The 16015-nt window shown below is 34.4% G+C and overlaps 1 protein-coding gene across 1 annotated transcript; it reads left to right on the plus strand.

Moving 5' to 3' along the window:
• The first annotated feature begins 6808 nt into the window (after positions 1-6808).
• Positions 6809-12965, plus strand: LOC106681428 (venom serine protease 34). Its single transcript, XM_014421748.3, is given in 8 exon segments — positions 6809-6826; positions 9463-9581; positions 9654-9816; positions 11076-11267; positions 11339-11406; positions 11409-11474; positions 12610-12772; positions 12864-12965. Coding segments are annotated over 7 exon segments (807 nt in total). The 5' UTR covers positions 6809-6826; positions 9463-9464; the 3' UTR covers positions 12902-12965.
• Positions 12966-16015: the final 3050 nt, after the last annotated feature.

Genomic DNA, 16015 nt, shown 5'->3' on the forward strand with positions numbered 1-16015 from the left:
TGAATCTTATGACATGCAGAGATAAGCAAAAATTAGCTATAGTTGAAACTAATAGCTAACATTGCCTTGGTTACGATATTTATTTATCAATGGTTCATTCATGAATAAGGTTCGTATCCATGGCAATGTTAACTATTAGTCATGCCCACAATGGACTGTTATAGGGCGAAGTGCTGTCCACAATTATCCCTTGCTTCCGTAAACTTTCTATTTCTTCCCTAATGTGTTTTCGAAGTGCCTGGGGGTATCGCCTCTCCTTTACGTAAAATGGAATATTTCAGTATCACCACAAAGCTCGAGAGTCCTTCCTGTCGATGGTTTTCTCCAACTCCTCGGGTACAGTGTCGTTCCATCTTCTCTACAGTCCCAAACAGCAATAGAGAAATTATCAACTCTTGGTATCACTTGTTTGTTTTTTGAAAGGGCGTTTAACTGCCTGGTCATCGACTCCCGTTTATCAATGGTTCATTCATGAATAAGGGTCTTATGCATCGCAATTTTAGCTATTAGTTTCAACTATAGCTAATTTTTTATATTTCCACTATAATTTATTATATTATACTATTTTAGCTATTTGTAATACTTTAGAAATTAGTGGAAATATAGAGCGGCCATTTTGAAAAACCTTCCATACAAGCCGAAGGACGCTCAGGGAATAGTAAACATTTTACTTTCGCCTTTTTCTTACAGTTTCAAATAATGATAAAAAAACAGAAATTAATTAACGCTCATTTTCACGTTCGAACTGAGCTCACATGTAAAGAACTCTTTTTGGGCTCAAAGTGAATCTCATGGCATGCATAGATAAGCAAAAATTAGCTATAGTTGAAATTAATAGCTAACATTGCCTTGGTTACGATATTTATTTATCAATGGTTCATTCATGAATAAGGTTCGTATCCATGGCAATGTTAACTATTAGTCATCTACTCGCGTCGGTTGTTAGTTCCAGTTGAAAGGTATGGTTGGCCCAGACCTTTGGCATGATGTGCGGGTCCGTACCAGAGGGAATCACTTTCGTGAGGTTTAAAATATTATTGAACGAAGTAATTATAATTTGTTTAATAGTAGATCGTAGCGATAGTTGTGAATGGAAGATGAAAAGTAGATAAGGGACTATTCTATTTTTTTAAATAAAGTAAGGTAATTAGTTGATTGTAATAATTAAAGGTTGATTATTAAGTTAGTCTTTTGGATGAATTTAATTACTCTTTCTATTACGGATTCGTCGTTTCTCAACGCCATTGGAACATTTGGTGGTACCCTTACTGGTTCAGAGTTATTTTCGTCAAAAATGGGTTGGGCAGTTAGATTACCTTGACATTTCGAACATTTTGGAGGGGCCATTCCTGTTATGAAGTAAGCGTGTGTCATTTGGGTATGCCCTATTCATACCTGGTATTGCAGAGTCACCCATCGAAGAAAAGTGTAGAGAGACGGCTCTATTATTAGGAAAAGAGAAAGGATTATAGCTCTGCAGTGGATACCAAGCCATGTTGGTATACATGGCAATGAACAAGCTGACAAGTTGGCTAACGTGCGGAGAGCCAGCTTGTTCGAATACTCTCCTACAGAACAGTTCAAGTTCAGGAAAGGAAAATCAAAAACAAAAGAGAAGTCAAAAGTAATCATCTTATTGATAATGTTTGACATCTCTTCCGTCTTCGACAGCGTTTTGTGGCCCAATGTGCTACAGCGGTTGCAAGAGCTCGACACCCCCACCCCCAGTAATCTATACTCCCTCGTAGGTAGTTATCTCGAATAACAGGAGTGTCAGGATCAGGGACAGCTACTACGAGGTCGAGTGAAAAAAAGTGTTTGAGTTGCAGTGGGAACTAGAGGAAAAGGGTTCCTTGTCACGGCCTACCTCGACAAACTGGCAGTCATCGTGGCCAAGAACAGCAGACCCAGATTAAAGACTCATCCTATCTTTCTGGATATCCAAGGAGAGAGGGTTAGACCGGGTGAGCAGGTGACATATCTCGGTGCGAGGATAAGAAGAAGATTCGATGGCACTTCTCACCTGGTGTATCTAAAGGACAGGGCGACCCTGTCACTCAATGGATTAAGCAGGATAAGGGGTGCATTTTGGGGCCTCAGATACCCTGCAACCATGACCATGTATAAAGGAGTGATCTTGGGTGTCTGAGGTGGAGCCGAAACCTCACACAGACTATTTGGTATAGAGATTGGCTCTGCTGAGGGTCACGAAGACATAAAGACCGGTGTCACATGAGGCAGTACAGGTGCTGGTCGGAGCGATGCTTCTGGATCTCATCCTCAGGAAGGATGTCCTTAAATATGAAGTAAAGAGGCAAGGACTAGAAGCGCTACCGGAGGAGCTCCGAGAGAGGATCGGTGAGACTCCAAACTTAAGGAAGAAAATGCTGCGGGAGGACTCAATACAGGAGTGGAATGGACAGTGGGTAGCAAGCCAGAAGGGCGCTACTTTAAGAAAATTCTTCCCTACCGTCCTTTCTAGATTGAAGGCTAAATGGATCCTCCCAGATTATTGGGTCTCACAGATCCTAACAAGACACGGGAGGTTTCGGGGAAAGCTATAGAGCTTTGGAAAGAATATCGACCCCAAGTGCCCCACGTGGGGAGTTCCTGAAACAGCAGAATACGTAATAGTAGATTGCTCTGCCATGGAAGGACACAGCCAGGCTGTCGAGAAAGACCGGGATTTTCGCCCTCGCCGAGTCCGACTTTCCCTGTTTGATGGAAGAAGAGAATTATCCCTTCTCGAGGGAGTTCATTTACGGGTGGAAGGAGGTGGTGGGCCCCACTCATTACACGATGGGAAGGGCTTAACCGCCCAACATCGGTGAGCCACTTAAGAGGAGGAAGCTGACCCAGACAAAAACAAAAAATTGTTGATCTTTGGGAGCAGTGGCATGCGCAGACCCCAGCGCACCATCCCACTGCTCCCGCACCCCGTATGCCAGTAATGACAAGGTAGGGGGATTAAAAAAAAAAAAAAGATCTCGACTATCGTTTTGTATGACGTGTCATATTACTTTCACTTACCTATATATGGAATATATATTAAGAGAAAGTATTTTCATAAAGCAAAATTTCGAATTCTAGTTTTCGTAATTTCGTTTACGTAAGACTGCAAAGAAATAGATGGCTGGTCTACATCATCTAAATGAGTGAGCAGAGGAAGGTCCAGTACATAAGCGTACCGCGCTAGTAACACGGGGGAACAACTGCCCCTCCCCTCTCTCTAGAAATAAAAACAAATTATTAATTTCATAAAAATTAATTTTTTTAAATACGTTTAATTGTAATAAGTTATAAAGAACTGATATAATTATATGAAATTTTCTTAAAATGTTGGTTTTATTCCACTATTATGTGCTGAAATGTCACCTGAACGATCATGGCTGCCCCCCTTTGGGTCAAAAGACTTTATTATAGAAACCCTGATGTTGAAGACCACACTATAGACTGAAGAGGGTTTTTTTTTTCCTTCGCCACAGATAGAAGACTTTTAAGCCTCCTTCCCTCTCGCAGCTCAATGTAAGTTTACTTTTGCTCAATTTCTTCATTAAATCAAAGTATACTCATTAACCCAATCAGCATTCTAATTTGTGCCAACGTTTAAACCTTCATTTTAGGCCTTCATCAGGGCTGAAAAAAAAGAGATAACAACCACAACTCTGGTAAAAATGAAAATAATAAATATACTTGGAAATATATATAACAATAAATTAAGTCGATAGTAGTTAATTGATAACCATAGAAGATGACATATAATACATAGAGGTAAGAATTGTACAAAGGGAAGGAAGAAAATATAAAAGATGAATTAGAGGAAGATAGTCCGGGTGACGGTCAATAAAGATATCAAAATAGTAATAAAAAACTAGTTATTGTTAACCAACGTTTCGCCTCACTTTGTAGGGCTTCGTCAGGGCTGATAAGAATGAAGTTCTGCTGCCAACTGTGAATCTAAATCTATTATAAGTTCTCTAATTCATCGCAGAATCACCGACGTACCTTCTTAGTACAAGAGCCCCAGAGAAGAAAAAAATTGAGTTATTTCACACCAATTTCTGATTACTTTAATGAAAACTATGAGTCTATTAAGTATAGGTAGAGTTTTTTTTTTTCCTGCGCAACAAGAAGAAGACTCCTAGAAGATGAAATTTAATATATTGAGGTATGAATTGTACAAACTAATTCATAAAAATATTAAAGAACAGAAAGTATTCAAGAAATAAACAATTCATTTTTCATTCGGAGGTCTATATATTTAAAACTACCAACAACACTAGAAAGCCTAAGAGAGCATCACTTGAAGTAGAGTAACTTTACTAAAATATGATCCTTAATAGAGCTATTTAAGTTCGATAATTCCCGAGGAATAGATTTTTAAAAAGCAACATTTCATAAAAAATGTACTGAAAAATCAGAAGTTAGTATTTATTTATTTCTTTTGAGAAATCTATATTTCAAAAACTATTCTACGTACAGATGTCTATTAGCAATATCAAATTAAAGCTATTTTAATGTACTGTAATGTAGTTTATCACATTTAACTTCGTAGGAGTAATAGTTTTTATGGAAAAAATGTACTGTGCAAAGAATGTATTCATATAGGAATACCATACAAACTACTCCCTGCGAAGATACGTATCACACACTACTTTATTTTAAGTAAAATTATTTTTATTTAGATTGCTAGTAGACATACAGTCTTATAGTTCCTAAGATATATTTTTTCAAAAATTAAGTAAGAGGGTATCTTAGTATAGGAGCCTATTATAGAGAATATAAAAATTTAAATAAAATAAATAAATAAAAAAAAATAAAAAAATAAATAAACAAAAAAAATGTGAGAAAATAATATTTGTTTTTAGCTTCATCGAAACCGTTAAATACAACTTTTCAAATCAAATTAAATATTTGAATTTTTTGAACTAGGTCAATTTCGAAAGACTTTTGGTACTTGTGTCCATTGTTTATATAATCGTTGATAACTCCTATTTATTTTATCCAAATCTATTTTGCCCAGCTATGTTTGTTTCCATCTTTGTTTGACTTCCATGTTTTTGGATTAGTGATTAAATTACCAACAAATTAAGACAAAAAAAAATAATAAACATTGAATTTTTTTTTCCATAACCCCTTTTAAATAATTTATTGTTTTTAGCATGAATAAATACACCAATATATATTTTGATTTCGCACTGTTTCCTTCTGCTGTAGTGGCCTACATTTTAAGGAGTTTTTGAGTTGTCATTTTGTTGTAATGAGCGTAACTGAGGTGCGATTATTGTTAGTTGAAATTTGTTATTAAATGTTATACCACCCAAATCCAATTGTTTCTAACCTGGCTTCTCCTTCATTACCTAATAATCCTTCTAGGCGTCTGAAAAGAAGATGGCCTCGAGATCTTCTCCTCTAGAAATGTTATTGGAGTTCTATCAGTGAGTAGATTCTCCACATGTTTTTATCATGTCACTATGTCACCTACAGCAAATTTACTTGTTGTACATATGTGTATACAGTTGTAAATATCAATAAATAAATTATTAAAAAAAAAAAAATGTTATTAGGGTCCTATATCACTTTTGAAATATTAGTCTGAAACTTTCCGTTTTCAAGGAGACTTTAAGATGGTTTACTCGAGCAATATTTAAAAAGCGCCTGAAATAGAAAAACGGTGTGAAACCCTCTACTCCCGCCCTACGTTGTAGCATTACTAATCTGTAAAAAAAAAAAAAAAAAAAAAATGAAATCCTTATTAAATATTACTAAGCAAAGATATTTTGAAATTTTCAATAATATTTTTAAAAATCTAGAATTTGCCAAAAATGCAATTAATCACCAATCCAAAAACATGGGAGCCAAACAAAGATGGAAACTAACATAGATAGGTAAAATTACATAGATTTGAACAAAATAAAAAGGAGTTATGAACGATTTCAAACCCAAAATTCATATTTATATGCGAATATCATAAAAACTATTGTTAAGAAGATAAGTGTCATAGTTTATAGTAAGTAAAAATAGCTTTACTTTGAATGCTGGTAGACATTTGTACATCCAATACTTCCTGAAAAATAGTTTTCCATAAATCCGTAAATCACCATCTTGTGAATTTATTTTTTTAATAGTGCAACGTTTCATCCGTAATTACTAGCCATCATCAGGGCTAGAAAATATGGATGAAACGTTGGCACTATTAAATAAGTTTTCTCAACTTATTTGTGTTAGTTGCTGACCGCAACTCCAACCATCTTCTCTTCTTATGTATTATTACTACTACGAAGATAACTTGAATGTTTCATTTCAAAGAGATGTTGCTTATTAAGAAGCTATATCTCGGGAACTATTGACCGTAAATAACTCTATAAGTGCTCATTTATTTTAGCAAATTCATTCTACCTTAAATGACTTTCTATTAGATTTTCTATTGTTGCAGGTAGTTTTAAAGAGCTCCGAATGAAAAAATAATTTTTTTTTTAACAGCCGCTATTTTTTATTTCCTGTACCTATACTTGGCAGACTCTTCAGTTTTTAATAGTAATTATACATAGTTTTCATTAAAATAATTAAAAATTGGGGTGAAATAACACTTTTTTTCCAACCGGCTTTTGTACTGTACTGAGAGGTCTTGATTTAATGACCCAGAGACCTCCCTTTGTAAACTCTGCCCGGCCCTGGAACTAAGTAAGTATGCCAGTTACCAACTGGACAAATATTCCAGACAGAAGAACTAATTGCCTATTAATAACGGAATAATTATCGCTACTATATAAGCCTGAGGGAGAACTTGTGTAGCATCAGACTTGGCAGTTCCACTTCCAGTACAGTAAGTAGATCTCACTATACCTTCTCTATTCTTATCACGATTTGATAACAAGTAGAACTTTATATTTACAATATTCCTAATATAAATATGTTATCCATGAAGATATATACATTTATTAATTGGACATAGAAATATGTTTATAATTAATTTTGTGATTTAGCTAATGAAAAGAAGTTTAACCAACCAGGTTATGGAAAATTTAAATTTTGCTTCATTCAGAAGAAAATTTTGTCTTGTTTAGGTTACTGAAATTTTAAATTGTCTGAATTAAAGAGGTTCTTAGTGATCACTTTATATTCAACAAAACCACACAACATAACATATAATAAATAATCTTGGGTGTTTGCAGGCATAATTCAATTTTCACTTACCAACCTGGAAGGCGAAAATTTCGAATCATACCCCTTTATAGGAGTATTCGTGATCTTTAGTTTTACATGTTAAAGCGTGTTAAATAGAAAAGCTCTTGTTTAATGGAGAAATATTTCCTTCTTTTAACATGTTAAAACGATATAACAGGGGTATTCATGATCTATGTTAAAGCGTGTTAAATGGAAAAACTCGTGTTAAATCGAAAAAAATTGGCTTCTTTTGCCGTGGTAAAACGAAATAACATTTAACATGGCTGAGAGTCTGTTACTTGGTCAGTTAAATCGAGAATGACGTCACACAATAGACCAGTTGAGATCGCCGCCATATTAGTTGTTGTGACTTTCAATACAGTTGTCAATTAGCTCATCTTCATTCTCTTCTTCACAAGTTTGAAGATCAATAAGACACTCATAAGCTAAACTTTCACACAAATTCCACTTTTCACTCACTCTAGGCATGTTTTAATTAATTACTTAAATCAAAACTGAAGTAAACAATAACATGAGGGTCTGGAAGGAAGGTTATAAACATAAAGGCTTATACAACAAGTTGCTGAGAAAATCCGCTACGGGCTCTTATGCATTTAACGTTTAACATGACTTCAAATAGGGCTGCTCACAATCCTATAGTTATAACATTTAACATGGTAAAACATATAACATTTAACACAACATCATGAATACCCTTATTATATAGCATGGTACAGTCTCTGTTAAATGGAGAATGACGTCACGCAACAGACCAGCTGAGCTCGTTGCCGTTTTGTTTGTTGTCATGTTAGGTTACTTCCTCATTGTCTGTGTTTTGATTGTGTTAGTATTGTTTTGGATGTCTTTAAAACTAACAAAGCAACGGATGACAATAGTAATAATGTAATTATAGTTGTCAATTAGCTCATCTTGATTCTCTTCCTCGAAATTTAGAAGATTTAGGCACTCAGTGGCCAAACTTTCACACAACTTTTACTATTCACTCAATTTAGGCATTTTGTAATTACTTGTATCAAAACTTAAAATTAAATAATTACATGAAGTTTTGGAAGGAGAGGTTATAAAAAAAAGTTGCTCAAAAAATCCGCTTGGAGCTCTTATGCATTTAACGTTTAACATGACTTCAAATAGGGCTGCTCACAATCCTATAGTTATAACATTTAACATGGTAAAACATATAACATTTAACACAACATCATGAATACCCCTAGAGTACAGACTAGTAACAGTACTAGGTCTGTTAAATGGAGAATGACGTCGAAGTGAAGAGCTCAGCTGGTCTGTTATGGAACAAGCAATGTAGTATTATAAATATTACTTCCTCGTAGTTTGTGTTTTCATTGTGTTAGTATTGTTTTGGATGTCTTTAAAACTAACAAAGCAATAGATGACAATACTAATAAAAATAATATAATGAGAGTTGTCAATTAGCTCATTTCGATTCTCTTCCTCACAAGTCATAAGATCAACAAGGCACTCAGTAGGCAAACTTTCACACAATTTCCACTTTTCACTCAATTCAGGCATGCAGTAATAAAATACTATAATCAAAACTTATAAGTAAACAATAACAAGAAGTTTTGGAATGAAAGGTTATAAAACAAGTTGCTCAGAAAATCCGCTTGGAGCTCTTATGCATTTAACATTGTACATGACTTTAAATAGGGCTACTCACAATCCTATACTTGTAACATTTAACATGGTAAAACATTTTATATTTAAAATAACATCATGAATACCCTTAAAAATTTGTATTTTTCTGTTGCTAAAAAAAAAATACTATACTGTAATATTTATTACTGAGATCTGAAGGGATAATAATTTGAAATAAACAAAATTAAAAATACTGTAAAGAAAGATTTTTTTTTTAAATTTGACTTTTAAGCTCTGTCAAGGTAATTCAATGAGTGTAACACCTAGCTCATATTAAACATTATTTATTTTTACATTGATATAACAATTTAATTAAAATCGTAGGGACCGTTTTTATATTAAAATCGATTATATGAAGTGACACTTCCGTTTAATCGATTTTTAGGAAAATTATGCTGTAAAATCTCAGGTCTACGCTCGTCCTGGATATGTAATTTCAGCGTTGGGCGACTTCGTTTCTGAGCTACACTGTTCACATACACACGATCATTTCGCGAGGCTTCAAAATTTTTTGGTTCCCGTACAGTAGATTTGATATATAGGCACGTGAAAATAAAAAATAAACACATATTTATATTTATCACATTAGACCTTTTCCCTAATTCCTTCCCCATGTTACAGCGATGAAGTTATTTCTTGTATTAGCGGCGATAGTGACCCTCTCTTGGGGTTACAACTACGAGGACACTCAAGAAAAGAGATCTCGAGGCCTCAGCTGCAACTGCGGGTGGAGGAACGCAGTGAGTAAACGCATTGATCCCAGTTTGCGATTTATATCGATTAGTAGTCCTTACGGTTCTTTTCTATTACAGGGCAGGATCGTCGGTGGAAAGGAGACCCGGAAGAACGAGTATCCTTGGATGGTATCGATCAGCAGCGGTTGCGGTGGATCCATCATATCTCCATGGCACATCCTCACAGCGGCACATTGCATCGACAAAAACATGACCGTTTCCGTCGGCCGTCATCAGCTCTGTAAGTGACACCATAGTAAGGTAACGAATCATTCCTGACTCGTACATAACTCACTCGACTGGGGCGCCCGTAGCTCAGTGGTTAAGACACAGTCTTAACAATTTGATGTCTATTGGCGGTGCCGGTTCGAAGCCAGCCTGGAGCGTTGACTTTTGTCATTGAGTGGTGGTCCCACAAAATGAAAAACTTCGACCCTCAACCATGGTTAGGCTGTATAGGACTGCAATGGGAGTCTTGGCCGAAAAAAAAAACTCATTCGACTGAGCATTATACCGGATCGAACTTTTGCCAATTGCTGTAAAATCGGAAAGCTAGAGAAAGAAATAATGGAGCAAACGACGGTATCCAGCTTGGAGGAAGGACTACACTGTAGGGGGTCAGCTAACAGGTCAAGTAATTCACTTTAGGTTTAGATTAACATAAATGTGAGCTCCAGGGGCGTGGCCAACTTTCTCACATCTCCCATTTTGGCTTCACTTTAGATCTATAGTAGAGTGGTGTGTGCCACCCTACATATAATGAACTATCAATGTTTTCTATGTTTCAGAGAGGTAAACATTGTTATTACAAAAAGGATGTGAAATGAAAGGAAATGTAAATTAAACGTAAGAAGATTGTAAGTAATAAAAATTCAAAAAAATGGTACTAGATAATATCTGAATTCAACAATCGTTCCAATATTTTATCAGATACTTGTTAAATTAATTACTGAGATATATAATATTTATATAAATATAGTTAGTACTTGTTAAGTTAAACGTATTGATCCATCATTTAGCTTTTTTTGGATTGTAGAGAAACCTTACGTCCTATCTATACATGGCCCATTATGAGACCGTTGAAGCGCTGTGTGTTGACGTGTCACCTTAGCAACCTCGAATATGCAGGGGCGTTGGTTCCATTTCGTTCTGGGCGACCCTTTTTGTTGGTGGACTCTCGGAATGAAAACTCGTGATTCCCACTTCAGACTGCTGGTTGGGTTAATGAGTAGACTGATTTAATGGAAGAACTTGAAAGTAAAAGAGAATGAATTTATTTATAATTTATAGGGTTGTTGAACAAGAGAGAAACAATATACTAGAATCTATGGCACTTACATTGCCTCTCGCCTTAGTTTCTCTTCTCCCTTGTACTATTCCACAGTTGGGGAGCTGCTTCCTTGAGTTACTCTCGCATGGTAATCTCCAATGAAGAACCACCCTCTTTCATTGCTATTCATTTCCTTAACGTTTGCATTTATTGCTGTTATTTGCTTCCAGACAACGACAAGAATGCAGTGCATTATACTATCTCGAAGGTCATCAAACACGAAGCCTATGACCACCAAAAGGTCCTCAATGACATTGCTATCCTGGTGACCAGCACTCAGATACGGTTCAACCAAGAAGTCGGCCCGATATGCTTGTGGAAGGAGAAAGCAAATCTGGACGGTAAATACGTCAAAGTCATGGGTAAGTTTTCCTATTCACGTCCAAATAGAATTTGTAGATTTACAGTTAACATATGATTGTCGCTCCTACAGGTTGGGGATTAACAAAGGGAACGGCTAAAGGCGATGCCTTACGAGAAGTTGATCTCAAAGTGATCCCGACTGGGGCAATATACAAAGCTCGGGGTCTCAGCTCTGTGCCCACGAGGAAAGCAAGGACTCCTGCAATGTAAGTTATTGGATATAATATTTTTTCATCCTCTCATCCAAATTTAACCAGCTCTGTAGGAGTCGATAAAGTTTGTTGTATCAGTTTATCTTAAACTGTATTGATATTTAAACATCGATTGTTGAGCATTGCTTATTTATTCGATAAGAAAGCTAAGCAATGGTAATGAGAATTGAATCAATTATATACTTAAAATAACCAACTCGAAACTACATAGGTCATACAATTAAATGTATGCACCACTTTTATTTGGGAAATAAGATTAACTTATTTGTTTTAGATTATTTTATTGAGAAAGTGAAATACCGTATACAATAATTAAACCCCAACCGTTAGCCATTTGCTATCGTGAAATCCAAATTTTCTTTATATAAAACATTTATTAGACCAGTATTAACTAATACCTCATAGACAAGGCCTGTATCTCGTGTGTATCCTGATAGTTTAATGATATTTCAGGGACAAATCTTGAAAAAATATTTTACTCAGTAAAGAATGGTAACTAGTATAGGCTGAGGCACAATGTAGATTGTATATATAAGAATTGATGGTGGTTCGCCCATTAAGAAATTATTGCTTGGGTATGTAGAATTGATAAGAAAGAGAACATGACCACGACTTAGATAGGCAAAGAGGTTGAAGCCGATGTACAGAAATGTCTGTTAACAAGGGTTTGTCAAACGCTTGCGCAAGAGAGAGAAAAAGAGGCGATGTCTTTATGTGGTGAAAACCTTACCTTACCTTAGTACCTGTGATGATGATGATGATGATTATGATGATACATGAATTAGAAATTAAATTAACTTATAAACTTAGCTGTAGCAAAACATTTCATACTCCCGACAGTCAGGTTGGAGCAAACCCGATCTGTTCACATGAACGTAGTTAAGGTGTCATGTTTCTTTACTCAATCACAAAGAAGTATCTTTTATTTATTTTTACTACAATCAATATTTTATATTCTTCTTCGAGAGAAGCTCACGTGCTCAGATGTATAAATAGAATAACCACCATTGCAGCTATTATTCGATATTAGCAATATCAATTGGTTGTTCGATAGACTGAGTTCTGTTTCGATTAATTTGAAAATATATCAGTATTAAGGATTTATATTTATTGTTAATTTTACCGATAGGGTGACTCCGGCGGTCCTTTGGTCTACTTGGACCCAGAGACGAACAGGTACACTCAGGTCGCTTTGGTCTCTTATGGCGTTGAAGACTGCGGAAAGAGCGCAGCACCTTCTGTCAACACTAACGTTCCTCATTACTATAACTGGATCCAGAAGGCAATCTCTTGTAAGTACTTCATCGCTTTATGTTCTATAATTGATCTGAATATTGTTCACTGTTGATAATAATGTAAATGGTTCTTTTTTTTTTTTTTCAGCGAACAAGCCAGAAGGGAAGATTTGCATAAAAAATTGAAAATACCTTAGTGGAATTATGTATGATGCTGTTATTGATCAAATAAATAGAATTATGAAATGAATTGTATTGTTTAATTATTCCCTCTATTGAAAACTGAGTCATTCTTTAAATACTCTTTTTAAGGTCTATCAAAGTTATATTGGCACTAGGCCATAGAGGATTAACCATGATTAGAAATTAAACAAAAAAAAAATAAAAGAGGGAAAAAAACAATATGTTAAAAATGTTGTACGCCCAACTGGATTGGGTTGCCCCGCACACAGCATACTTAACATTAGTATAAAAATTTGAATTATATTCTAGGTGTACATCAAATTTTGTTTTTTATTTGTGTTCTTTTTCTATTTTCTGGACACATTTTCAATTTTTTCCTAGCTTTTTATTATTTTCTTTATTTATATATTCTATTAATTCCTATTTAACAATTTTCTTTCTTACCCGAATATGGCTTCTTCTTCATTAAACGTAGAATAGAATTATAATCAACAGTATAATAATATAAGAGACATTTTAAATAGCAATATAGTACAAACATATATACACAAAAACTCTGCATCATAATTACGTTCAATTAAAATTTAAAATAGTATTCAATATACATGAATACAAAAAAAAAAAAAGATTAAAATAAAAGTAATAAATATAAAAATGATAATTAAAAAAATATATCAATATTAAAAAAAGAATAAACTCAGTCATAATGTTTTGTTTTGGCCACATACTCCGTAGATAGATTTAGTATTTAATATTTAATATTATCTCTTGTTCAATTAACCTATAGATTGTATCTAAATTCTCTTTCTGTTATTCTATGCCTTATTTTCATTGCAATTAATATCAATACAGTCCACTAACAATATCTAATAAGCCAGTTAAAAGTGCACTAACGCCTGGCCTTAGGTTGAAGGCACACTTTATGCAATGGCTATAAATCCCCAACCATTCTAGAGGCTTATTTCAGAGATCATGAATCGCCCGTTTATGTCTTTATTGACCTCTATTATCAAACTTTTTTTTATTATTACAATTTCACGGTTACCAGTAATGAAAGTGAGTAAACACGCCAGATAGTTTATTTTTATTTATTTACTGGTGCACCTATTAATGTGAACCTCTCGTTTTACGGGGCTCTTATATTAGTAGAAGCATTACATGTATTCATGATTTTTAGTTTAACATGTTAAAGCGTGTTAAATGGATAAATATTTCCTTCTTTCAGCATGTTAAAACGATATAACATATAACATGGTTGAGAGTCTGTTACTAGGTCTGCTAAATGAAGAATGACATCACGCAACAGACCAGCTGAGCTCCACACCATTTTGTTTGTTGTCTTGTTAGGTTATTTGTTCGTAGTCTGTCTAAGCATTATTTTGACGTTTTGAAGCAATAAAATGAGTTGCCAGATGTTCAATTTTCACTTACTTTAAGCAATTTGTAATAAATTACTATAATCAACGCTTAGAAGTAAACAATAACAAGAAGTTTTGGAAGGAAAGATTATAAAACAAGTTGCTCAGAAAATCCGCTAGTAGCTCTCATGCATTTAACATTTGACACGACTTTGAATAGAGCTTCTCACAATGCTATAGTTATAACATTTAACTTACTAAAACATTTTACATTTAACACAATATCATGAATACCCCTATAGTAAATTTTAAGCAATGTTGCGTGTATGAACAATTTTTTTGAAAATTCTATTCAACCTACTTTGTGGGTATACCGCATAGTGGATGCGCGAAATGAAAATACCTGAAAATGTTTTTTTATATTTAATGCATACGAGGAAATACTTTTGTTATTATATACAAAAGGCACTGCTTTGTGCCAAGATTTGTATTTGTCCACTATGGATTCACTTCGCCAAATTTTGTCCTTCCCGAAAATAAACATAAATTAGCCAGATAAAATGCACAAAAAAAAAAAATTTACCTCTTAATTTTCTTTAAAAAAAAGAAACAATATTTTTAGTGTTATTTTTCAGAACAGTTAATTGCTCTACCACAAACTTCTAATTTACTGCAAACATTTTAAAATAACAACAAAGAACAAAACATAATAGAATTGAAAATACTATTAAAAACAAACCGTTTTATTATTTATTGGTATTTACAATTGTATTAATTTAGTAATTATTAATCACTCTGATTGATAATTATTAATTTCAAAATTAATCACACCAGAAAAAGAAACAACAATATTAAAGTTGTTCATTATAATCCTTTATTCTGGAAAATCCGTGCATACAATTTACATTATCGTTTCACCATCGAGAACAGTCGTTCACCAATAATTGCCCAAAGAGAAATGAAATTAAATGAAAAATAGTTCATTATTCTGGGACTAGAACAGTTATAGGAAATTTTAATTTTATAATAACATTTATTGGCCATAAAACGGTGTGGCCACACTTAATTATAACTTATATACAGAGAGAAAAAAAATAGAATAATTAAAAAACTTACTGACTAAATGAAATAAAACAAAAAGTTGATTACAAAATATCTGTACTGTTATAATGGGTCAAATTGGTGAGGCAAAAGGTAGTGAAATATAAAGGATTTAAACGTGGTAAGGGTTGGTACATGACGTATGTTAGAGGGAATGGAGTTCCAGAGACATGCTGCTCGGATAAAAAATGATTTATCAAACGCAGCAGTTCGGTGGAGGGTGGATATCAGATAAACAGGACCTGGTAGTACGGGATTCGACAGAGAATTTGAATTGTAGATTTTCTAGGATACAGGAGGGGTGTTGAGTACTAATTGCTCGGAATAAAAAGGAAGCTAGGAAATATGACATCTGAAGGATGGACAAAGCCACTTCAGCTCGGTGTAATACTGGGTTATATGTGCATCTCTGCTGATCCCGAAAATAAATCGTACTGCGCGAGTTAAGGGACCAACATTATAAATTTAAACAATTGCCCCTTGCCCAACTGTAGCGACAGTCACTTTAGACATATGGTTCCTTGTGTTCACATTTCATTACAAAAGAAACTCAATAAAAACAACTACGTCCCCATACGGCCCTTGAAACCATTCTAACAGGCCTTTCAAATCCTTAGAATCCTATATCAAAAGGAAATGGTAAATTGTCTTCGGCAGG

The sequence above is a fragment of the Halyomorpha halys genome, unplaced genomic scaffold, assembly GCF_000696795.3.
Source record: "Halyomorpha halys isolate HHAL.00 unplaced genomic scaffold, Hhal_1.1 Scaffold338.1, whole genome shotgun sequence".
Lineage (NCBI taxonomy): Eukaryota > Metazoa > Arthropoda > Insecta > Hemiptera > Pentatomidae > Halyomorpha > Halyomorpha halys.